The 27,784-nt window shown below is 29.6% G+C and overlaps 1 protein-coding gene across 1 annotated transcript in view; it reads right to left on the minus strand.

The window, feature by feature from the left end:
• Nucleotides 1-15,349: 15,349 nt before the first annotated feature.
• Nucleotides 15,350-27,784, minus strand: part of LOC113511772 (uncharacterized) — a 56,448-nt gene continuing 44,013 nt past the window's right edge. Inside the window, exons 4-7 of the mRNA XM_052897504.1 lie at nucleotides 26,246-26,381; nucleotides 19,338-19,471; nucleotides 17,112-17,529; nucleotides 15,350-16,378 (exon numbers count right to left, since the gene is read on the minus strand). Coding sequence (XP_052753464.1) covers nucleotides 16,311-16,378; nucleotides 17,112-17,529; nucleotides 19,338-19,471; nucleotides 26,246-26,381 — 756 coding nt within the window. The 3' untranslated portion in view covers nucleotides 15,350-16,310. The remainder of the gene's footprint in view (nucleotides 16,379-17,111; nucleotides 17,530-19,337; nucleotides 19,472-26,245; nucleotides 26,382-27,784) is intronic.

A 27,784-nucleotide genomic window follows, 5' to 3' on the forward strand; every position in this document is an offset into this window, starting at 1 on the left:
AATGTAACTACAGCCTCGGAACTCGTTTGAATGTCAACCTTTCCAAAAGTTTGCCATTAAATATGATGGAGAACGGTCATGGAATGAGTTTCCTGCGGAGGTTTTCCCGAGAGACTACAGAATGGGGTTTTTTAAAAAAGGGCGTGAAAAGGTTCCTCAAGCAAATTCCTCAATATAGGCCAGCCGTATGCTTATTTTCATAAAATATAAGTTAAATCATCATCGTATTAACCGTTAACTATCCGCTGCTCAACATAGGTCTCCCCCTTGAGGGAGACTTAAAATTATTATTTATTTATTAATAGTTATTTAAAATAGGTTTAATATTTTTGTTTATAAAACTTTGAGTTTTTTATAGCAGTATTTGATTATTTAATTTCCACATTGGTTAAGCGTGTTTTTACCGAACTACTAGTATGTATTTAATTTATTTATTTATTTATTCAAATTATTATGTTTTACTATGTTTGTATGTACGAGAGGTACACGCACGATATATTAACCAATTCTGAATCGATTTTGATAATTATTTTTTTTTATTAAAATAATGTAATTATCTTTGGTAATTTCTTTTTCATGGACCGTGAATCATATTTCATTTTATTCAAACACCATAGTTCATCTTCGTGTCGTACATATGATCTCTCAAGATTCATTATAATTATGCATACCTGCCAAAAAAAAAAAATATTATAATAAATTTGTAGGTATAACAATTTTATCAATTAATCCTGTCAAAAGTCCCATGAAGTTAAACGATAATGAAATTACCACACTGTTAATAAATAAAGGTCCTTACCCTAATGATGGAATTTGAGAGATTTAAGTAAAAAGTTTTACAATAAATTTTCACAGCCGTCGACCTTTTTCAAATATCTGTCAAAAATATTAATAAAACGTAATATGAAATGTATTATTCTAACAATTAACTCTTACGTGTTTATAATATTAATATTCTAAGGCTTATTCATTTAAAAAATAAATAAGTAAGTATAAATAAGTATTTATTGATAAGACACCCACATTGATGTGCAAAAATAAATGTTACACCTTTATATAGTTATTAGTTTTAAATCGCGACTTCAACCGGATGATCGGAATATGTTAATTTACTGAGATAAAATGTAGATAACCATTATCCATCTATTCAAAATGCATGACATGATGGAAACGTTAATGCATATTTATAAAATTAGTATATTTTACTTAAATAGTAATTCTTATATTATACAGATTGAGTTTTTTTTTGATGGGTGATAATGGAATGGTAACCCTACCCGCGGTATCGGTATACACCGGCGGAGCACCAGTGAAGGATGATAGGTGAGAATGAAGCAGGTCAGTTAGCCCATCGTGACGAATTCAACAAGAATTGTTCACGATGGTTTCCAGGGGAAACCACGTGGAGGTCGACCTAATAGGGCTTAGTATTGCTAGCAATGGGGCTGTCAAACTCCATGGCTATCAATCCCTTTCTCCCCTATACAAATAGAGTATTGAGAGGCAAATACGGGTTAAAACAGTAAATAAAGCGTAGTACCTCTGTCAAAAATAACTTAACTAGAGTGACGTTTGGTTAAGAGAAATTTGACATTTTTTTATCCCTTATTCATGCTTTTTGAAAAGGATAGGCAAGGAGAACGAAGTTCGTACTTTGACGTTTAATTTCCGATTTAGTAGCTACGTATTAAATATTTATTTTATTTTAAACCAAAACAAATAATATCATTTTTCAGTATTGCAAATAGTTGATTTAAAAATTAAATATATAATCTTTTTTTATTTTAATCTTACATAGATAAGTAAGGTTTTAACGTTAATAAAGAATGAAACAAACTAAGGAAACATGGTTGGCAAAATGTCTATGAAAATTAGAAAGTTGTATTAATGAATACAAGACAGTTGTTATACGTGCTTTCGCATGGGGATTTTATTTAATTAACTCACACATGTGTAACACTCACACACATGAATACTTAAAACAACCCTGCCAATTTCCATACATATTACTCTGTCAATATTAAGCAACCCCTGTTGAGTCGTGATTTAAGTTTTATTTTATGATCTTACTGAAAAAATTAAAGTAACAATAAGGGCACAGGTTTTTTTTTTATTTTGTAAGGGGGTGTCGAGTAATTATATATGCTTAAAAAATGACATTAATAACTGGCTATTGAAAATCTCACTTTACAGAAATTCCATATTTTACAGAAATAAGCAACTTATGTTAAATATATAAATATCTTACTAATAGAATAAAATTGTAATTAGATAATGTCTTTATATAAATGATAATTAATATGAAGGCTCTTAATACAAACAATAAAAGCAACAACAATATTTTTTAGAATTTTTCCGTCTATTTGTAAAATCACAAATATAATGCGGCTTTACAGTTGTTCTCGTATTTCTGAAGGTCTAACCTAAAATCTGGCGTATATTTAATCTTAATACTTTATCTAGAAGTAGGGTTACTTCCAAAATCTACATGTACAAAGTGATGGGTAAAGTCTAATACGAGTATTGACTATATTTATATTATTTAAAAATTTACGGGAAAAAATTATTCACTATTATAATATTTTATAACAACAGTAGCCACATTTTAACATTATAATAACATTTTTTATGGTTTTGTTTATTTTTGAATATACCTATTTTAATTTAGGGTGAATAAATATATTATTTTTTTTATTTTTTAATCTATAAACCATTCATATGTGTACTATTTCATTAAAATATATTCCCAAATATCTAAAACATCTGTACAAACGTTTATATTACTTAACAAAATTACAACGAAACAACATCTAAGTAGTTCGCTCTTATCTAATTACATATCAAAACACATTTATTTTATAAAATTAGTAGGAAGTAGGACATACTCGTATCATTTACTTAGTCACGTATTATATTAACAAGGCTTTCTCTTATTATTGTTATATGACTAATATAAATTATGTAGTTATTCAACGCCTTGTTTGTTCCTTTTAACAAAAGATTAACTACATAATTACAAATGGTTCATCTTAATCGGCTATTGGCTTAGTAATCCTTTATTTCCTCTTATCTTTATAGATACATATAATACGAGGGTCGTTATCCTGCTTCATCTGATAATGTACTGTATTGCATATTAGCATCCAACTCATCCACAATAATTGAATTTGCGATGTATATGTATGTACATATCATAGGTATTGTTATTATTTATTGTATATTTCTAGGAACGGAAAATTTACAAAAACGATCTCTAGTATCAAGATACTTCTTACTTCTATCAGTATTTGAGTGTGTTAATCCGTCATTCTTTGCTCCACTATATAGAACTATACTTACATAAACATTTAAATTATTTGATGAGCTTTCTTCCATTATTTACGAACGGAATTTAACGCGACAAAAAAGTCTTTATAGGTAAATAGCACCTACAGGTACATACCTGCTTATTCATTGTCTACGTTTAAAATTAACTAACTTTTCCTCATGTTTTTTCATAACTATGTAAATGACCACGATAATTCTCATTCCTCAAATACAATGTGTATGCCAAATTTCACGACGGTTGGGCTATTACAGCTCCAAGAGGCAACAAACTAAGTTTATACTATTAGTAAGGAATGTAAGCCTGAAATCAATAAATTTTATTTTTAAACTAGTACTAAATTGCCTTCAACACAATATATTATCGATTTGTTCACGTACTACGTTAATAAAGTTACTATATCAACTTTGTGCTCACCATGGGGCGTAGAACTAGTGCTACACAGATTTATATTATGAAATATTGAACAAAGCAAAACCGGCTGGTTAGCGATTGACATGAAATATTGGCAGTTTTCCATCACAGGACATTGTAAGCGAGCAGAAAATATACGTATCGACAGTTTTGAAACTTGCTCTGAAAAAATTATGTAGGAAATATTTTTACTGAAATAATATACTTTAAGAAAAAATGCTGATAAATAAGTCAGCTGAGGAATAAAAGGTGTTATGCCTTTGCCTACCCTAAAGAGAAAACAGCGTGAATAATACCAAAAAAAAAATTACAATATTATATATAACTATCTGTTTACACAAAATAGGCTTGTTTGTAAATAATTAATTTGCAAAATTGTTAAAATTTACAATTACCTACTGTCGAGGAGATTTGTAAAGAAACTTTTATGAAGTTTGAAGATTCTTTTTAATTGAAAATATTCAGTTTTAAAACAATCCGTACCATACATTTTTAAAACGTAGAAGAAAGGTACTACTCTGTACCTACTTCGTATTTAATTTTAAACATTGACAGTTTGTGTAATCGTACATTACAACAATTACGAAATATTTAATAAGAATTAATAGGAACGATTTTGAACAGCAATTCTATATATCTAAAGATAAATAATTAGTCCTTTAGAAATATACATAATACAATATTACAAGACATAAATGTCATCAAAATTCTTTGATAATATTGTATCAAAGAATTTTGTTCACTGAACTACGTAGTAACTGATTTGGTCGTTTTCATCGTAACTGTCGCAATATTTTTTTATTCAGCGCTAACGATTTCTCGTCGAGCCAATCATATCGAAGTCTTCATGATGTCTTGTCAACCTTGGTATAAAGTAGACAGTTCCACTTAAATTATACGATGGTACAACGAAGTTAAATTACTATTCTCACGTGTCACGTCACACGTCATCGCAATCTCTCACGACGCTTCGTACCTACCTAAATGGTAAAATAAGTTATAATCATCGGGGAGATGGTAGTAAAATTTGAATTCTGCTAGTAAGTAAAATATAACAACTGTGTTATTTCTATTTAAAAATATTTTTTAATTGCGTAAGTAACGCTAAAATGATTGTATTTTTAATACTATGTGAAACTTTTTGTGTTATTTTTATATTAATAGGTATCATAACTATGTATTTACTTGTTTATGAAATTGGTGTCAATTTAATTTTACTGTACTGTCTAAGTGACTTCTAAAAGGTACATATTATCCATTTGCCTATATTTTTATGTTATGCAATTATATCGCTAATTCTGGATCGACTTGAATAATTTTTTTTATGTCGATAAAATTTACTCCTATGTTGGTATATAAAATTTGTGATATAAATATCAAATAAAAGAGAACACAAAGATGACAGTCTTCTAATCAACCCATAAAATGGGTTTCAGCTGGGAAGCTTCAGTACCCTGGACTGATTCACCTGGACTAGGTCTGGAAGGAGGAGGTAACAATTGGAACTGGCAATGAAGGTAGGAAGGAGAATTGAGATTATTAAGGACATTATATAGGACCGTTAGGACATGTGTCTCATGACGCTGTCGGATTGGAAGTCACTTTAAACGAGAGCGGTATTCCGAGACATGATCATATTTTCGTAAGCTGAAAATCAACCTTATTGCTAAATTTTGTAACCGCTCAAGCTTATTTAGCAGCTCTTCGGTCACATCTAAGAAACAGATATCGGTATAATCCAGAATGGGGAGTAGAACAGATTGAACAAGCATAATTTTGGTATTGAAAGGGAGAAAGTATTGGAGACGTTTGAGAGAGTGATATGAAAAGTACATCTGTCTACTAATGTCATTAATATGAGAGGCCCATGACAATGTAAGTTCTAAGTTTTTCGCTTTATCAGTATACGATATCTTAGTATAGTTTAAGTTGTAATGGTCTCAGTTTCCTCCATTGGTATATGAGAAAGTCATGAAAAATAAACGGTAAGAGGCTTCAGGTAGGTTATCACAATGCTTCATGAATTGATTTTCTTTATCTTTACGAATATGTAAATCTGGGGGTGTATTTCTTTGTGAACTTCCAGTTATTCAGAGTCTTGAATGTTAAAATGCTATTTTGGTACGCATAAAATAATATTATATAGCCTTCCTCTCATGTTATTAAAAAAAATTTAAGAGAACAAAAGTGAAAATATTTTAGTAATATATTATTTTTATATAAACATTAATTAAATTATTTTTGTTGTATGTCTACACAATAAATATATTTTGTATATCCTTGTTGATATAAATTTCAGATCTTTTATTTGATTTTTTATTTGAATGTCTACAATTAATATTTAATAGTTACGTAGAATTTATATGCTCTCTAATAATAATAAGGACATAATAATATAAGTTTATCCTTTCTAATATTATAAATGTGAGATTGAGTTCATTTGCTTCTTACCTTATAGCATCTTAACGACATAACCAATTACTATAAAAATTGGTATACACGTACTCTATGTGACGGAGAAAGGTATAGGCTACTTTTTATCTCGCTCAGTAAATATATCCCAGTCATGCAGATGAAGTTGCAGGTAAAAGCCAGTGTTTATATAAATTGAAGTACGTACGTTTACATTACGTTGATGAGCTATACCTATATGAATGAATGAATGAATGAAAAATATGAAATTAATTTACATTTAATATGTTATTATGATTATATGGAACTCCATAAACAAGCTAAATAAATCTGAAAGGTGACAAGCCGTAGACGTTAATTATTGTTACATTATAATTTTATATACCTCTTCACTCTTAACTAACCAAATAGCACCTTCTAAATAAATAACCTAAAAGTAATTCGGCGTACATTATTTTAAATGTAAAAATTGTCCTATAAGCCATCTAAAATACAAAAGCGTCACGGTCGTCAATGATATCATGGCTTAGACCGAATTTTACCTCCATCTTCCTCAGAAAAGTTTTATCATACACCACAGGTAAATAAATGTTTAATCCTGTCACATATAAATCCGCTAATCACTGTCATGGCGTCAAGTTTTAACTCTGGTGAATTAAATCATGACGTTATCCGGATACCTGGCATATAGTACAGGTGTATCTAATGGAACAATTTTGATATTTACGATTTATTTTGTTATGACACGGTCGAGGCTAATAAAAAAACATTAATAAATTCATCACAATTTGACAAGATAAGGTAAAGATTAATGCTGTCTGTCCTAAAATGTCAATAAACTGTAAAATCAAAAGATTTATAGATAACGTTACAAATATATTTCTTTTTTTTATGTCATTGCAGAATTATTGCAGCATTTGACTATAATTACATTTACAAAAGATAGCAATCTGCCTCGGCTTAGCAAAGGGTAATAGATAAAAAGATAAATTTGTTTTTATTTTTATTATATTTATTTAATAGGTAGATTTTTGATGCTTTAGGTTACATAGTAATCATTTTGAAAGAAATTTTTACTTTTTTGAAAATGTTCGTTGCAGTTATTTGCTGATAATGTTGCTTTCTTCAAGTAAAAGAATTTTTAATTCATTATAAACAAACACATAAAAAAATCAAACCTTTCCTCTTTGTAATATTAGAATAAATATATCGTCATAATCGTAGAATACTGACGGATATATATATTTAATATTTGTCAGATCCGTCAGTATTATACGACTATGACGATATATTTGTTATCTTAATATATACTTGTCGGTATTCTTAAAAAACGTTGAGTTAAATCTGATGATCGGTATCGATTAGGGTCAAGTAATGAATTCAGCCTTCTCCCGGGTGGATGGTTCCACGTCAACTTTCGATAATTTTGAAGACACTAAAAATGAGGCGTCTAAATGTATTAAAAGCCCTGGGAATAGAGGGGTCTCTAGGGGACTGTTGAAAGCCTTTACATTTTTAATCGACAAAAAAGAGGAGTTTGTCAAATCGCCGCGCAGTCTTTTTTAAGGAATAAATACATACAAGTAAAATACTGATTGAAATGAAAAGTACAAAGTTACGAAAATCTAATAAAATAAGTACATAGAAGTGAAAAAGGGTTTTAATGACTACGCCTGACTTTACACAGAGTAGTGCTATTTTAATTATTCTTTTGTTATTAGATAATTTGTAATACCAAGTTTATCTTGCCTATACCTGCTTATACCTTTTACAGTATATTGATAAAAGATTTTGTTCGTATTTATATTTTGTTGTTTATTATTATATTATTTAAATATTAATTATTCAGTCGTGATAAAATTAATAAGGGCCAAATATAAAAACAAATATGCATTTTAAGTTTGCAAAAATAATTATAAAAATCACTTAAAATACGTGAAAATATCACGTAACATAGTTTAAAAAATACAACCATTGAGAAATTCCTTTGTTTTGAGGATATATAAAATAGGTATTTTAAAGATTTTATTTATAGGGTGCCTTATTAATTAATTTCCTTTGAAATCTCTTTAGTCATACACTCTTGGCAGGGTGGTCGTGGTTTTTATGATTATAGTGTATTGTCAATTGAGGTCCTCGCAATGTGTCTCCGTCTACTTCTGCTCACAGCCGAACGAGAGCATTCCACATTTCTTTGAGATAATTAAAGACTTTATGTTTCATATTTTCATAAATATAGATCAACTTTAAATGGCAGTTTCAGTAAATAAATATCAATAATTCTTTTGAAATAACTAATTTAACAAAATAGAGCTACATTTTTTTCAGTTTCGCACTGCACGTTTCGTTACAGTTTTTTGATATAAATTGTCTCGAAAATGTCAACCCACATCAGTAACCGGTGCCATTCCCAAAATTGCGAGCCTTTTGGCCCGCAGGCTTCTGTTCATTATTAAATAAACAGGTAAGTATATATATCACAAAGAAACGGAAAATTAACTTCATTCCATTATCTTTCGTTTGAATAAAGATACGTGGACAGACGGCTTTGTAGAACTGAAATTGTTATAACTAAGACATTAATGTCAAAATAAGACTTGAAATTTTATTTATTTCGAATGGCAATATTTTGACGTTTCTTTTTAGTGATCACTTACGTTATATAACGAAGTTGTTAACAAAAATTTCATATTTAGGTATATAGTAGCTGTAGTTCGCTGGTATAATACAAAAAAAATGCATGATATTTGGCATATTTGATATAGAGTGACTATAATCTTAAATTAAGTTATAAAACACTGTATATGTTTACCTTTGGGATAATTTTGAATTGAGGTTTCGGCTCGGTTTGGGCTACTCAAAATGCATAAATAAATTTATAATAATGAAAATGTACGTTTATTTAAGCACATTAATAATTACAATCTTTTACTTAGTCCTTGTAGATATTTTATCGACTTCCCAAAAATGTTTTAATATAAAAGTGAGAAAGTACAATTCGCGGAAGATGTGGCGAGCCCAACATCCGCAAACTTTTACTTTCGCCGCCTTTTTTTTTCTTTGTCTGTGCCTAATTATTTTTATAAGAATTTAATAATCCGAATGAAGTCGAATTTATATTTTGAAAACGTTCACTATCATGAGATTTTTACTACTTCGTCCTTAGTAAGGGCATAAATATAATAATAATATAATAACAATGACAAGCCGATGCAATGTAATTTCTTTACTTTGCTCTTGTTTTCTACTATATTGTTATTTTCCTGTTTTCAATGTTTTGAATACGATCATAATGATCCATTACTATCCCAATGCTGGGCATAATCTTTCCCCAATATTCCGGAAATAATAAGGTACTGTGACAGTGACTTCATATTATATTCTTACTACATCACCCGTCATCATATGAACTAGTATATAACAATCTAATAATCTGAAGAAGATCTCTAATCACAGATTATAGGAAATATCTCGAGAATCGTACAAACAGCATTTTATTTGTAGACGAAATTTCTAAATTAATCTAAACAGTTAATATCACAAATACATTGTCATATAGTTAATAAGTACCTATATGAATAAATTATTTTGTTTTTAAGTATAAAACATTCTATTTATTATAAAAAACAAAGATGCCTTTAAATATATAAACAAAACAGTAATTCCATTCATTTCTATGAAAATTGGATTTTACTTTACAGATCACTCACCTTTAAAACGGCACGAGTACAAGATCGGCTTAAGAGCTCAATGTTTAATTTTGAAATACAAAGTTAAATCGTCAATATACATAACTTTTAATTACCCTGTTGGTAGATAACAATTTCACGATATTCATTATAACAAGTAAGCTTTTTTATACAACTAATTTGAACGGCAAAGTTAGGAACACAAAGTTACTGCAAGTTACTTAAATTAAATAATAATGAAAATTCACGAGCACAACTGCACAATTTTATGAATTTGAGAAGAAAGAGCAAACTAAACAAAATGTTTAGGAAAAAATCCTAATAATTATAACTAGTCTGGTCATAAATACTGTTACATAAAACTTTTCTTTTTCTTCAACTTTTCAATTATTTTTAATTTGGAACACATTATTATTTTAAAAACTTCTTTGGATTTCGTATTCATTATCAAATTACAATATGGAATGGGGTGTTAAAGAAAATAGGATTGCAGTGATCGCCTTACACAAAGTGGGTATGGAGCCGTCGGTCATATTCCAGATACTTCAAAAGCTTGGTATCAGCTGTATGTTCGTATATGGTACTATCAACAGATACAACAACACTTCCTCTGTCGAAGACGAGAAAAGATCAGGACGGCCGCGTGCTGTTAGAACTACAAAGGCTGTTAATGCTGTTAAAGCCAGAATTCGTCGAAACCCCATTAGGAAGCAAAAAATCTTATCATGGGGAATAAAGATTCCCGTTCACGTATTATAAAACAAGACCTGAAGCTCAGTGCTTATTGTTGATATACAGGACATGTCGTAAATCAATCTTTACCAGTAAAGAGAGTGGATCGCTCAAAATGCCTTCTGTCGCGATACGCAGGTGAAAGGCACAGAAATATCCTTTTAGTAAGTATATTAATATGGAATAAAAATAATACTACTGGATAGTGGTATTATTGCCGCGTGGTCCCGACATAGAATCGACCACCCCTTCCTTTCTCGTGGGCATCGAAAGAGGCAACTAAGGAAACAATGGTTAAAGGATGGCAGCGGCCTTCCTAAAATATCACTAAAAGCCTAAATGAGGTTGCCAACCCGTCTGTCAACCGTGGTAACTACTAAAAAACCCTCCTTATGGGGGAGTCCTATGTTCAGCACATGATAGTAGTATTATTGTTGTTCCACATTAATCAATTATTGTGACTTTTATTTATATTTACTTTTATTTTATTTATACATAAAGTGTAGTTAACACTTTATATACTCGTATTTGTATATGTGAACCCTTTACAATTTACTGATATGGATGGAAATGGAGTCGTGTGTAAATTATTATGAGCATGTGATGTGAAAGATCTTTCGAGGGCATATTATTCGTCATTAATTCTAATATTGCAAATGGTCAAGTCATGATAAATGAACTATGATTTCTATGCCGAGAGAATTGATTTTTATACATATTCTCTAAGATATATTTTTATCTTTTAATATTTTTTTACATTATCTTTTAATATTATTTTTTATTACAGTAATAAATAAAGTAATATACAAGAACATATCATACCGCAATATTTAGTTTCAAACTAAGCAGAAATTGTACTACTTACTAGTAGTAATTATAATGTATATCTATTATGATAATTGTCAAGACCAACACAAATAAATATTTATAAATATAAATATTTGTGATTGAATAAACACTCAATTATTAAAAGGGTGTTATTTTTATGTTTATATTATTAATAAAAAAATCTTTATTTTATACTCAAATACAGTATACAGAAGGGAATATTAAATTTTTATTATGTTTTAGCGTTGGAAAATTTCGAAGGTATTTCTATTAATGAAGTAGTAATAATTGATAATTAATACATCTGCATAGTTAACTCGTACTAATAGACTCCTAAATTGTTTTGCAGGTATATTCTACCTAAATGAGCGCAGAGAATCAAACAATAATTATATTTTATCAATGAACATATTAATTACTACGTACTTATTTTGTTATGTCCGTAACCATCTATATAAAAGTAAAATTTGAAATATAAATATATTTTTCGTCAAAAAGCTTTTAAATTAAAATCATATGCCAAATACAATACAGTAATAAAAGTGAAAAATATTGTAGTAACCGCTTACCATCAGGTGGGCCGTATGCTCGTTTGCCACCTCGACGTATTACTTATTTTTACTCAAGGACATAGGTACATTTTAAGCTTTTATTGGAAACTAGTTTTCTTTCCGCTACTTCGTTTGTACGAAGTAGTAAGAAAATAAATTTCAGAAATAGGAAAACAATGAAATAGACCACTTCTAAATGCAATATGAAGATTAAGTATATACCGATTTTTTATTTTGACTTTCAGGAATACTGCATCTAATTTGGTACATTACATTTTGCGTGATACTGGAACTAACATACAAACAAAATTAGACAGACAGACAACATTTCTAAAAATGATTGTTTTGGATTGTATTGCTCTTATATCATAAAACCCCTTATATTATTTTGTCTTAAATATCTTCCATATATAGATATCGTCTTATTACAATTTTATTATAGATATTTATATTTTAGTACTATCGCTTATAGTGTGATATGCAAGATAAGATTTTATTAGGCGAGTGTCTAAAATATAAAAAAAGAATATAAAATGATAGGACCTAATATTCCTAATGATACAGATAGGAGTAAAAGGAAATTTCCAAAAAAATTGTATATGGCCAAACATCATGTACACCTATTATATCCTATATTTAAAGCACTTTTTTTTAATTACTCTAAGAAATTAATTCTTCAAGTAAAAATAATATGTGAGTATTAACAAGGACTCTCACTGAATACTGCAAACTAAACAAGCATATGGCCCAAAAAGTGTTTGCAGATTTTGTTTCAATGAGGAAGAAACGCTGCAGTACTTGTGGCTGTAGCCCAATCATACATAAACGATATATCTCCTTTGAAAAACACATTTTATACCCTGAGGAGCTAAAAAAACATCGCTATAAAAACATCTTAAATTTCCTATCATTGATTGGAATTAGCAGCAAACTTAAAAAAAGGGGCGAGCACAAAAGATAATGGAAAAGTCGCTGTGTTACAGGTTTTTCTGTCGGAAAAAGTTCGTATTTTAATAATAATAATAATAATATCCATTATTTTCGGGCCAAGAGGAGCACTGTAATGTAGGGCATAATATTCGTACCTATATTATAACAAACCGCACGGATGCCTTTCAGCGAGCGGCCAGATTTCGCCCGAGGCTATCACAAACAAACTCAAACTTTGCTTTTAAGACCACCCAACAATTTGTTATATGCAAACTTTATATTTAAAGTAACTTCCCATATTAGCACTCTGATTCTACGTATAACATGTAAAAGTCTACAGCTATTCGAAAACTTCATTTGAAAATGTTACATCAAAACATATGAAATAAAAACCGTAGCTTATACCAACAATTTGCTAAACTATCAGGTTATAAAAGTTAATAGAATAATACTGAAAAATGTATAGATGTGTAGATAAAAATAGAATGGTAATCCCATCTGGATAATTGGTATGCGCTAGCGAGGTATCAGTAGGGATAATAGGTAAAAATGGAATCAAGTAAGTTGGGTCAACACGATTAATTCATTATAATTTAAAGAAATAACTCTAACAGAGAACTGTGTATAGTTCTATTGATAGCAATGGGCTGCTAGCTCTATTAGTTAGAAAGAATAAAAAAAAAGTATTGTGAAAAGGGAAAAATGATATGAATTGTTGAAATCTGATAACCAACGCGAATTCAATGTAGCGTCGACTATAACAAAGAAGAGAAACTGTAGTGTTACAAACAGGTGAACAGTAACCTTACAATTGTATGATGTAGTAACCTAACAGATTGTTATTTTATTTTAAGAAAGCAACCACACTGTAGCTGCCGACAACAAAAAGCAGTGAAAAGTAAATTATTGGCTTTGTTGCGAACCTGCACTTCTGTAGCCATAAAATTATTGACTTCAAGTTAAATTTATTATAGAACACCTACATTAAATGCCGCAAGTTAGATATTTTATGGAGATGACTTTCCTCTTTGGATTAAAAATATTGTACAGTTTATAGCTACTTTCATCTATTTAATAACTCTTTATTAATAATTAATATGCCCTTTAGCGGATCTCGAAAAGTTTGTAAGTAGGTTCTCTTAGTATCTCTATAATATTTTGGTATATGTCCTATCTATCTTTTATTAATATAATTAGACAGCTTCCTATAAATTTGACCACTAATATTTATAAATATGTCTGAGTACTACTTATACCTATACTAAACTTATAAAATTAAGTTGGGCACATGAACAAAAACTAAGAATTTAAAGAGTTATTTATTATTTAGTTGATAACAGAATTTTTGAAATTCAGATCTATCAAGATAGTATAATGATAAAATTGTGTGTACTGTATAGTTCCGACATAGAATAGGCCATTCCTTCCTTACTGGTGGGTGTCATAGGAGGCGGTTAAGGCAACCTAAGGATCGATGGATGAGCAGCAGCGTCTCTCTTAAAACATCACCTACGCTTAACTGCAGTTGCGGCAAAACCGCAGTTGCCCCAATAGGAAGGCCTATGTTCAGCAAAGAACAATGAACGGTTAATTTTTATTATGAACGGTTAGTTTTGGTGGGTATGGTAACATTTGAGCGTTATGTAAACGTATGTTATGGTAGCAGAGTCTTCCTTTTCATTGTCAGAACGTAAGAGGCAACCAAGTAAATAAAGCATACCAATATAAGAAAAGAAAAATAGAAATTAAACAATGTGGTCCACGTCACGTGGTAAATTTTTATATGATAGAACTAAATTAGGCCGTGAAACTCATATTTTTCAATGAGAGAAATACCTTTCCACAATCTATCTTGGTTAATTATTGAGTTAGAAAGTGGGAGGAAAAAACTTTAACATCAACTTTCGTTTTAACCTTTTTTATTCGTGTCGGAAACAGATTTGTTTAAACAACTGTGCCAACTTTAAAGGCGGCAGTATTTTTTAAATCTGTAGATATGAAAAGTAAAATCTTTTTGTTATTCGTTCTCTTTTTACTGATCATCACTTTTGGCATACGCCGTGACTTTCACCCCTTTATTAATTTATATTTCTGAAATACACATAAACCTATACAATTAAAATACACATATTAAACCAAGATAAGTGTAATAGAAAAGGCAGAACTAATGCGTCATGCTTGATTCGACCATGAGTAATCTATTTTTGCCGACATAGTAACTGCTCAATAAATGATTTTCTCTATAATGGTGGGATTCTCTACTGTTTATTGTGGACTCGATCTTGTACTATGATTGATTGAGGCTTAGGTGGAACTCTTCCAAGAGGAAATTACATCGTTATTTTACTAAGTAGTCGGGAATGCCTGTACTGTGTTATTATATTCCTAAAGACGTTTATTATGATACTATGATGTGTCACATTTTGTACGTTGACTAAATAGGTTAGGGGAATAGAAAATATACAAAGTAAATTTCAACATCTTTTATTTTACTCTATCTCTTCTTAATATTTTACACAAATTTCACAATAAATTTTATATTTACAGATTCTTAACATTTTCACGAAATATGTTTGGTAAGATTAAAGAAAATAAATCTTAATTTGGTATAAACATACAATATAAAGATTGATATATTTATGTTTGTCATAGTACCAGTGTGTTCAGTACGTATAGTACTCATAGTATGGTAAAAGAAAACTTCAACAGATAATAAAATAATTCATCAGTCTTTCACAAGGGTACGATTGTAGTACTAATCATAACCTCTTAATAGCTCTTGTTAAACAAACGAATTACGCTATAATACTATGTTTGTGAACTTTGGAGTATGTACGTTTATTTTTTATTAATTTTTACAATTATCCTTAAGCTTATCACATTTTATTTAAAACTTATAATCTATTTATAGCTCTATTCATTTCATCTAACTTTTATTCACATCAAAGGACGATCACATTTAAAAAATTTAAAATTTAAAACCAACTCTGTTAATATTTGATATTTTTAACATAACAGCATTGCAAATAAATTCTATTGTATCGTAAATATTCGTCATAAATAACTGCTTTAAGTAATGATTGGCTTTGAACTTGTAGTTTTTTTTTAATAAATTGAAACAATCCTTTGCGCTTTATATCGTATATATTTGTGCGTCGCACCGAAGGAATTCTTAGTAATCTATTTTGGCCAGTTTGACCTACAACTAATGACATGTACGAGAATCTACCTATACAAAACTGTTCCCAAAACTGAACGTCAAGTCATCTTGTAGATGATATCTAAAGACAATAACAGAAGATAAATTCATACTATCATTAATTTAGATATGTTCAATGGATTTGTACAAAATGAGAAACGTTATATTTATACAAAATTCAAATACTTAAAATTAAATTTGTACTTATCTAAACAAATTTAGCAAGTAAACTACCGGATATTGTATAAAAATGGCACCAAGGATGCAGATATCCTCCAGGTACTAGAGAAAAAGGAATCTGAAAAGAAAAAAAAAATGATTAGATTTATTTTTTATAATTAAAGTAATAAATTATAAAACACTAGTAGTACCCTCAACTTTGCTCCTAGTACCGGGATATATTGATTGACTGAGTTTAAAGTAATCTACAACCTTCTTCGCATCAAATATGAAATGTAAGTCAAATTTCATAAATTTTGATAAAATTGTCAAAACTCTAAAATGTAATAAACAACAGATCAACTCATTTTAATTTATTTACACTATTGTTAGTATGGATAAAGTGCCAATTGTATTTAAATTATTGGAAATACATACATTATAGGATTTCGCATGTATTTGTATTTTTTAAACACAACATAAGTACTTACAATGTAAATATATTATTAATCATTAGTTGTTTTTAGTAATTCGGATTATAAAAAAAAAGAGAATCAATGACCAACCTATCACCAGAGGAATGTTTTTCAGTCAACTAACATTTGAATTACAAACACAATTTAATATTTATACATAATTATTTTATCTTTTCTGACTCCTTTTGGAAAATCTTTAATGCTTTACGATATTTGCAATATAGTGTGTGGTATATTCAATTAAATTTCTGAAAATTAGTTACCATATCTACATTATTAATAATTGCGGTAAATACAAATCTGTATCTATACCAGGCTATTCTGAGACTTAATTGAAATTTAATTCAATACCTATCTAAAATTAGGCAAGTTACTATATCAATAACGATTACTTACCTGTAGCACTATTACGGACTCCTAACACTGAAGCAACTTCTGGTTGCTCCACATCGAAAATTAGTTCGGAGCGTGCTGCATAGAGATTGTATATGCTAGCTATACAGGTCAACCGGAGACTGCCTCGCTCGAATGCCTCGTTCCGAACTACAAAAGACACCTCGCTCACAGATGGCAACCTATTATCCGGTTCTATCCTCTCAAATGATACTTTTGGGTTTTCTTTGGGAGGACGCCTTATCTCTTCTTTAAGTAGATTGATATAAGACTCGTCCAAATATTGCATGTTGTTTTCATCATGAAATATATTAAAGTTCATATCATCCTCTGGTTGCACCGTAGTTGTTATTTCGGGTTTTGGTGGCGGGTCCCATTTGAACCAGTCTGGTAACTCGTGAACGAGAGATTCCATGTCGATCTAAGAGAAGGATAAGTAATTATATATTATTATTTAGATTAATTAAAATAAGTATTATTTAAGAAACAATAAAATAAAATAATTTTTAAAATTATGAAAAATTATTTTATTTTTTTTGAGGGGGCCACAGCCCCGGCGCCCTCAAAAAAATAAACATTATTTTTTTGAGGGGGCCGGGGCTGTGGCCCTTAACACAGGTTATTATATTAACCTATTTAAGAGCCCAGTTCTAAAACCACAGCTTAAAATTATAATATTAATAATAGTACTGTATATTATTAAAAGTATAGTTTATTACAAAAAAAAAAAAAAACATTTCACTCTCTTTATCTTTTCCTTCACACTACATAGGGAGTCAACTTTCTAAATAATTTTGCGCAATAACAGAAACATTGTATTATTTATTATAAATATTTATAAATTAACTGTAATCATTTGTAAGTATAAAATAACAATAATATAAAATAATAATAATTCATTTACCGAGAAATAGAGCTTGGTAATTAACGTGCACATCAATTTGTAATTGGAAAACTTTGACTTGTGAAGTATATAATAAGTACCTGTCTGAATATTGGCTGTCGAATTGCCTTTATATAAATTAATTAATTATTAAACGAGCATGGCGCGATTGTGCGAGAAATCTCACAGATGTAATACGAGATGGATAAAGGAAGGTTTGCTAAAAGCTTATCTCGCACAGAGCTGTTTTGTGATTAATGAACTCGCCTACGCAACGGGCAGCGCACAAAAACAACAGTAACGTCAAAGTGGAGTAAGTAGGTACCTACAGCTCTATTGTCCGCGAGCGGACATCTGGTGGCAGGCCCAACGATCTAGATACGGTTTAAATGTACTTTTTAAGGCTTGTTCCCGGTAAAATAATAAATTATGTCAATTTAATGTGGCAGATCTACAAAGAGAGATAAGTGCGTATCTACATGTAAAATGAGTTGACAATTTGCGTTTGAATCAGTATAATATAGGCAAGTGACGATTATGAAAAAATACAATATTATACGATCATATTATGAATTTTTAATTTTCAATTAAATATCATGATTATTTCTGATATACACTTTATAACTATGTTGTTATTGTTATTTTTCAGTAAATTAAAATTAATAAAAAGAGTAATTCGTTATATTATTATTGAAACAACTGTGTATACAACACAAATACCTACATATATGTCTTAACATTATTACTCCGAATGTCCACTTGACCTGCTGACCTTAATTTTAGTTAAACGACTTCTACGGGAAGTTCAAACATTTTAATTACTTTTTCCAACGTGCAACAGAGACAAATGTTAATGGGAATGAAGTTACTTCTAAAAAACATTAATATTATTAACATTATTAACATAAAATTAAAATCGAATAAATATAATAGATAGTGGAACATATCGTCATGTAGGTAACATGACTATATTTTCTGATATAAAAGTAATGTGCCAAATTTGTAAGTTATTGTTGCCCCATTAAATTAATATACTAGTTATATTGTAAATTCATGTATACGTGTTTTACAGTGAAGTGATGGACATTTTCTGCGAGCACATTTTCACTCTCTGTAAGCCGTGTACTGTATATTATTATTATTCATGAATAGACTAAAATATACGTCGGGGATTATCTCTTGTAGAACTTACCTTATGTGTCCATATTTAAAATATGGGAATATGAGGAAGGAAACATAAAATTTTGTCCGCGAACAGAATTTCATTTTAGCTCATACAGCTTGGCTTTTAGTGTTGTCACAATATCACTGTATTTGTCAAGAACAAGATTTAAAAATAGCTTTACCTCCTGGCCATTAAGCCCAAAGGTAAGATTTGCCGGTGGGTGCGCTGGCGGCGAGGCACAAGTAGCCCGAAGGGTGGATCCCACGTCGTACCACGACCGGTCTGACACCAACTTCGGGCCCCATTCCGGTGGCTCTGTAATAAAGATACATATCACCATCGGAAATAAATTACGTTTCCCAATATTTCATCTATTTAATTATACATTAAAGCATTTTCTTAGACATTTGATTTGCTAATTACGTCGGAGGTTGTTTCCGAAAATACTTCTAAATTATACCATTTGCATTTGAACGTTATACATTATTAATGTTAATCATAATTTGATGAGCTTGTAGAGGATTTTTAGGAGGAGTAAAGTAAATACGGTCAACATTATTAAATTGTTAATTTATTATACTACTTAATAAAACATTTTTATTGTTTATTTTAGATGCTTATATATTGCAAATTAAAACTTTGAAAACAAAATTTAAAAAGCGCTTAACAAGCGCGGATTGCAAGTGATGACTTATGGCCTTAAGACATATGATCCTGCATTGTCAGTCATACGAGTATATAAAAGCACCAAACTAATTGCTCAGTGAGATATGGTCGCGGTATCGTAGAGTAACAAAATTCGAGATGAAGGTATTCGTGTAAAATTAAAATGAACGATGTAACTTAAAGAATATAGAAAATAAAGGAAAAAGAGATTTAAGTCTATGAAAAAGAAAGGTCTACTTCTCAAGAAGTTACTTTAAAGTCATAGCGTAGGATAGCCCTTTCGTTTTTCTCTAAATAATTGTATAGAGATGGAGCAATGATTGAAAATATATTAGTATTCAATGAATGCAGGCGAGTTACAACACGTTTTTATGGTAATATGGGAGAACCTATGTTCAGTAATGAACAAAAAAAGTTAGTATAGCTAAAAATTATTATTGTAAAATGGCAATCACCATATTCAAATTTATATGACTTTCAAAACTATTAATTATTAGATAATTTTCATTAATTGTGACGCTTGTTTAACTTTGGTGGATCTTTTCATTGTACTTTTAACTTTAAGTTCCCAGTAAAGCTAATGTTTCCAAAAAATATAGAAAGAAGTATTTTATAATTCATTCTAGAGACATCATCTTTTCTGAATATTACTAATTAATATAATTTTCCATAAAGAAGAGAAGTTTTTACCCATCTGGCAACACTTTTTATTGACTAGAACCAGAAAACTTTTTATACAATTAGATTGATGATACATATTTACATGCCTTATCGCCAATCCGATTAATCGATCCAATATTACAATAATTAAATCCGTTATTCACTATTCGTATGTCAATTTTATGTAAGATTAATAAGCCTTTCATAATGCTATAAAGGCGAAAACAGTCAAATTATATTAAATAAAGAATTTAGGGATTAATGTTATCTAAAGTGATGATAATAATATACTCAAACTCCAGCAAGCGTTATAAAATAATATAATCAATCATACATTTAAGCTTATTTATAGAGAAGTCCATATAGTATCATTGTATTATCATCGTATTAATTCCAATAGTAAAGTAGTATCACAAAGACAGTGTCACCTCTTACCAGAGACTATACTCAAATTCTATTTATTACATTATGGAAATGTTATGTTTCTTGTATTAGTTACACTTAGCATAGTATTATATTATCTTTGGTTGTACTAAGTTGTCTTATAATTTAAATCAAAATGCAACAAGGCGTATATACATATGACTTGAAAGGTAAGATGGTTGGAATCTACCAGCCAGCAAGAGAATTCCTGAGAAAATGGGTCTTTGCGGTCAAATAAACTTTCATGTAGACAACAAAGAGAATATTGCCCCCGTTTCCACTAAAATATACCTATCTATGTTGCAAAATGTTGTATTTGTGACACGTATTGCGATATGTATATTAGTGGAATCTATTGACGACACATCTGATACGTATCTATAGTTTATGTGTAATAGAAATTAATTTTTAGGTTTCAATTAATGTTCTAAGATGTGGTTGTTCCAAAAAAAGAACATCGACTTCAATCATCAAAACCTAAATTAAAATTAAATTTTGATTTAAAAACTAAATTTATATTTTGATAAAATTTCTATGGAACCGATCTGAAAGTATATCTTTTTAGATAAAAAATAATTTTCGAAATTGGTTTAGAAATGACAATTTTCTAAGATAAAAAGCATAAAAAAATATAACCGAATTGAGAACCTTCGCCTTGTTTTGAAATCGGTGAAAAAGACGTTTTTAATAGACTTTTAAAATAGAAGATCTGTTGAACATTGTGATCATTCTGATCATTGTGATCAATATTATCCTATTTAAAAAATGTTATAAATGACATCTTATAACATATACTATGTTAAAAAGTAAAACTGTGTCACATAATCCATGTCGAATTACTTGAAACAAGCAAACTGAGAGACTGTATTATGTATCAATGAGACATGTGTAACCCGTAGGCCGCAACAATCAGGGAAAACGTCCCTTTAGGGCACCATCACATTAATTCCTTTAAACAAACGAGTCCACAATAGGCTATGAATAACAATAACTTTGTAACGTAATATTTTGCGAAGGTTTTGTATACTTAGTTCATTGTGCTGACACCCGGATATAAGATAGAAGAAACGTGCATTCTCGTGTGTTACATTCATTTGTCTGATTAGATTGTAATTATCTACACACGCTTTACTGGTTTGTAATGGCAAGTGTTCATTATAAGACTTTGATACTAATAGCTACATTTCATATAATTGAATATATATATATATATATATATATATATATATATATATATATATATATATATATATATATATATATATATATATATTCAATAATAATATGCAATAAAATATCTTAAACAAATAATACAGAAAGATATAAAAAATTTGATCAGACTATAAAATTATTAAAAAGATTATCTGTGTATAAGTTATACAGGATTGGATTTATATATAGAAATATAAAGTTTCGGTAAGCGCAGAACCATGTAATAGTTTCTATGTCGGGACATGATGCATGGCGTGACGTCCGTACTAATGCTGTTCTACAATTTCGTAGTGCACATGCAATGAACTTGTAACGAACCGTAGAATATATATCACATGTAACATAGTATATTTCATACATAATTTTAATATGTAGGTACGTAGTATTCTTATCAGATATAATCCGATTATTATGACTATATTAATTATCTGTTTCCGGTAATTGAGATTAATGCCCAGATTACAATTAAATATTATTTTATCATAGACGTATTAATTATTATACTAAAAAAAATATATATTGTTTTTTCATTCATTTATTAATATATAATGAAGTGTTTACTTTTTAATTTATACATACATACATACACACACACACACATATATATATATATATATATATATATATATATATATATATATATATATATATATATATAAAATCTGCCTATCCCAATGGGAGCCAGAACATATTTTTTAACTGAAGCCTTTTTCGCCAATAAATTGTCTGTCTTTAAAATAATTTTATATATCGAATATATCGAAGGTACCCTAATAATGCGTGTCACGCGTGCTTTTTGCTAGTTGTTTGTTTAATATTAATCTTTATCTACAGTATCAAGTTAGTACTTACTGATTATCCTTTTTCCGACTACCAAAGAAAGAATGATATTTTTATTTCTGGTAATGGATTTGTAAATGAGGTTTCGATAATACTGTACGAAAAGTAAGAATTTTAAAATAAATACGATGTCAACAATATATTTTACTGTTTTAATATGTAAATTACTAGCCGATAAATTTCCGTATGGTTACAATATCTTATTCTTTTAGTGAACTAATTAATATAAATATAAGATATATATAATAATATAATGCGTTATTTCTTATAATTTCGTGACATCTTAATTTTCATAGTTATCAAGGGCGCCATAGTCTATATATGAGACGCTTATCCCTTTCCGTTAGAAAAGGATAAGCGTCGCAAGCTTGTTTATTTTTTTTTAGTGCAATGAAAAAACACTACCCATAAATCTCTTCCTTCTCGGATTGTGATATTTATGGAAAATTGCGCGTTCATCACGTCACGTCGGAAGCAGTGGACAACATCTCAGTAATTACACTCTCTGAGATTACAAAAGCGAATATTATTTATAACCTAAAAGTTATTTGATGTAAACCAAACAATTATTGTCTATATATCTATAATATAATGAACACATTTATTTAATATTTTTACTACGGATCTATATTTATAATATTTGTCAGATCCGTCAGTATTCTACGACTATAACGATATATTATATAAATGGTATCTATCTATCTTTAAACTGCAACTTATTGATGTCTTCATAAAATCAAATATTTAACGTCATATTCATCCGCTATACTCGTGAATGGGTGCTTCTAGTAGGGACTATCTTTTCAAAATTACTGTGATAGGTTGTAACTTGGTAGCATTTTATTTTCTTTATTTGTATAAATATGAAGTTTGTGATAGTCATTTTATTCATTCATATTTTTTTATTGTAAACTTATATTTGAAACAAACAACAGCTGTGTTTCTAGCCCGTTCTTCTCAGCTGAAATTGTGAAATTCCGAACTGGGAGACAGTTTCAAAAAAAAGGTCTATTCAAAAATACTTATTATTAAGTTTATTTGAATAAAAAATATTTATAAATACAAAGACTAAAAGTTTGATATAAAACTATAGGTCAAATGGATAATTTTAATTATTTCTCTGTACCCATTTATACAGGTATTTACCCAAACTATAACAAAAAGATTGCATAATATTACATCCTGTCCACATATTTATAACCATACTTCGGATAAGCTTGAATTATTTTACTCTTCACAAGCGAAAAATCATATGCTAGCCAAATTATATGTCACATCAGCTAAATTGCTTCACAAAAACAGCTACAAATCACTATAAATGAAATCGCAAAATTTTGGACCTGAACAAGACACAAATTTGATGTTAAAATTACGTAATATATATCGTTTAAAAATATTAGAATATCGTTTTTGTGGTCTTTTATGGTAAGATTTTTGACGAACAAAATGTTAGGCTCCATTTACTAGACCGAATTCGGTATAACCAAAAACATGAAATTCAGGCGGAAAATCGAAATTTCAGTTCATGGTAGATCCCCTAAATATTACGCTAAGTGCCCTTGTGATGTGCATGACCTACTTGATGTTATGTGTTTGTTATTATATAGATAACCGAATTTCACGGTAGTAAAATTTACTACCAGAAGTTTAAATAACCGGAGCATTATTTAATGAATATTTTTTATGCAATTTCTATAACAATAATATTTTTAGAAAAGAAAATTTGCTATCAATTTCCTTGCAGCTTTAAGATCACCTGAGCAAAGTTTAGAAAAGGTGATAATCTCTGAGAGTAGCATCGATTGTATGGTATTATTTAAAATTATTATTATTTACAGTAATGTGGTATCTTCGTAGAAACTTACAAATTGAAGGTCACAAGCCTAAGTTCATCTGAAATTTGAAAGCGAGGATTTGGATTGCATTTTGTACTCGCCTTTGCTCCCAAAAGGATATAATAGAGGAAGTGCAGTAAAGCGGTAAATAAAGGCCATCAGTAACCAACAGCATTAGATTAAAAAAAAGAGTTTACTTAAGTAGTTACCATGTTTTTTTATTAAAAACAAAAAAGTTTTCAAAGCCGTAGAAAGGGTAACACTGATATTATACTCGTATTAATATCACCTGATGCGAATTAATTTGAATCGGCTTTACCTTACTCATGTTTATGAAATGTGAATAGATAAAATCGTAGATGGGAAATTTTAACTAAATAATTTTCAACTCTAAGGAAACTATAATTATCATCATGCATCATGATTCTCCGTAATTCATCATGACTAACAATAGTTATTATTTGAAAAATATAGATAACGACCATAATGATGACACGGTTTTTTTATATAATGTTGTTACCTACTAGCGATAATATTATAATCAGGAAGCTACAAACAGTAGGTACAAACTACTTAAAGAATGCCTACCGACGTTCAATAAAAGGTAGCGTAAATAACGCTCTGAAAAAAATGAATAGGTAATAAAATCATAATAATAACAATCAATTTTCTTTATTCCTTTAGAAATATCTCAGTAATCCATGTTTCCATAATCTAATCTGCGAGTTTTGGGGAGTATATTGATATTGTACAAGTATACAAAGCGATTGCTCCCCAATCTTTGCGAGCCGTAGGGTTTATATAATAGATTTGCCTAGCCAAAGGTTAGACTGTAATATCGAATGGAATAGTAAAAGTCAGAAGGCGGAAACAATTTCTTGGCATGCTTTCTCAACCATTATTTTTCCTTTTTTGACAAAGTTTATGTATCTATCTTCACGCCAAGTCTCATGTGGAGTAGGCAGAGAGAACCGAGTGTCAAAGGTCTATATTTTTACATGTATGCCTATACTTTCATAACTCACACGGTGCTCGCCGATTTCCAAGACTCTTGAACTAGACTCCTCCTTACGTTAAAATATGGTCTATATAATCGCCGTAGTAATTATAGGATTACAGTTTGAAAAATATCTAAATCTAAAGATAATAATCTACGGAGGAGGTGAGGATATGAGTAGTAATGGGGAATAGTTCCTGTATTTCTAGCAATAAACCCCGTCAGGTCGATCTTTATACTGTTTTCCCCTGTAAACAATCATTATTCATTCTCAAAACATCATGCCTATCAATCATCTCTCGCTTTTCTCATCAGAAGAAACCAATGGCGCCTTTCATTTTCATAGTTTAAAAGCCTGCAGAATCAGTAATTATACTGTCAGTCTTAAATTTTGTATGATAATATTTCAAAACATTACGCATCGCACACTATAAACTTGATAAAGTCATTACCCACCGACAACTTCTAAGGGCGCAGATCTTATTTCTGTGTGAAAGGTTGGTGCGTCCGCTGACGCCTCGCATCGAAAGCGTCCTGCCATCGCTGGGGTTGCTTGCTGCAGTACCACGCGTCGCGACCCAGAACGCGATATCTGTGACAAAACAGATATTTCTTCTAAAAACATAGTTAATGTAACATTTAATTTGCTTATACGTATACCATAAATATTTATTTTATACTATATATATTTATATTAGATATTACTTTGCCATCATTGTCCGCGTACTTGAAGTAAAATCCTAACTGCCATTAACAGAGATGAACAACATTGTGGATATCAAAAAATACAAAGTACTGTTTTATAGAGATATGTACTGAGAAATCTTATTTTACGTATAATTTTGTAAGTGATTTATGTGAAGAATTGTCCTTTTGCATATTTATGCTTTATTTGTTTGTTTTAACAATTTACCCTTACAAGTATCTAGTTTATTGTAGCTATATTTTGATCGTCATGATAACCACAATGTCCCGCTTAATATAGATCTCTCAATATTTCGCAATAAATGATAGCAAATATAACCTAAATAACATTTATAATTATATAATTCAATAAACCCATACTAATAAACATTATTTGTTATTTATTTCAATTTTAAAAGACGACACCAGGATCTAATTTTACACTTTCTGTATCACGTTCAAATATAAAAGGCACGAGGGACCCAAAGAATACATAAGTTATAGAATCACAAAACCAATATAATACCGTCCAGTTTGGTGACGATGCAATTTTCTGTTCTACCCCTCGAGGGATACGGCCAAGGGAATTACGACACGAGGCTAACTAGCCAGTCACCATATTAGTAGTTTGTATAGGTAGAACCGTCGAATCGCTGTAGCAACTAGGTAATATTTACGCGGCTACAAAAAAGTTCCCATTTAACTTTATACTTTTTGAGTATGTTACGCTAAATCTTAACTGATTTTGATATATCTTTTAAAAATCTGAGTATAAAGTTGGCTTCCATGTTGGTTCCGCTCGATAGGAATTTATGTCTTTTTACGTGGATAATCTTGAATTTATACTATAACTAACTTTTACTCGCGACTTTATTCGTAGTAATTGGGATGTTTACTGATCGGGATAAAAAGTAGCCTTATTCGTATAGTACGTATATCGTAGTATGTATACCAAATTGCATATTGATTGATTAAACCGCCAAGGCGATTTAAGATAACAAACTCACTTTCATGCTTATAATGATTATACATAACATATATTTTACTAAAAAATCCTCATAATATGAAATTGCTTCATTAAGCTGAGCATACGTTTCTAATAAATTGTCTATATTTCTTTTATTTGTCATAAAATTGTTTTTCATAAAGGATTTATCAAAAATCATATTGCGAAGATAATAGTATACTCGTAGTTAAGCTGAAACTTACTGTTATTTGCTACTTTTTCTCAGTAATATTTTTATAAGAATAAGACTATTATTATAAACGCTGAATAAAATAGATAAACGAATTTTTAAACGCAATATGAAA

This window comes from Galleria mellonella, unplaced genomic scaffold (assembly GCF_026898425.1).
Source record: "Galleria mellonella isolate WM207_F2 unplaced genomic scaffold, CSIRO_AGI_GalMel_v1 utg117, whole genome shotgun sequence".
In the NCBI taxonomy this organism is placed as follows: domain Eukaryota; kingdom Metazoa; phylum Arthropoda; class Insecta; order Lepidoptera; family Pyralidae; genus Galleria; species Galleria mellonella.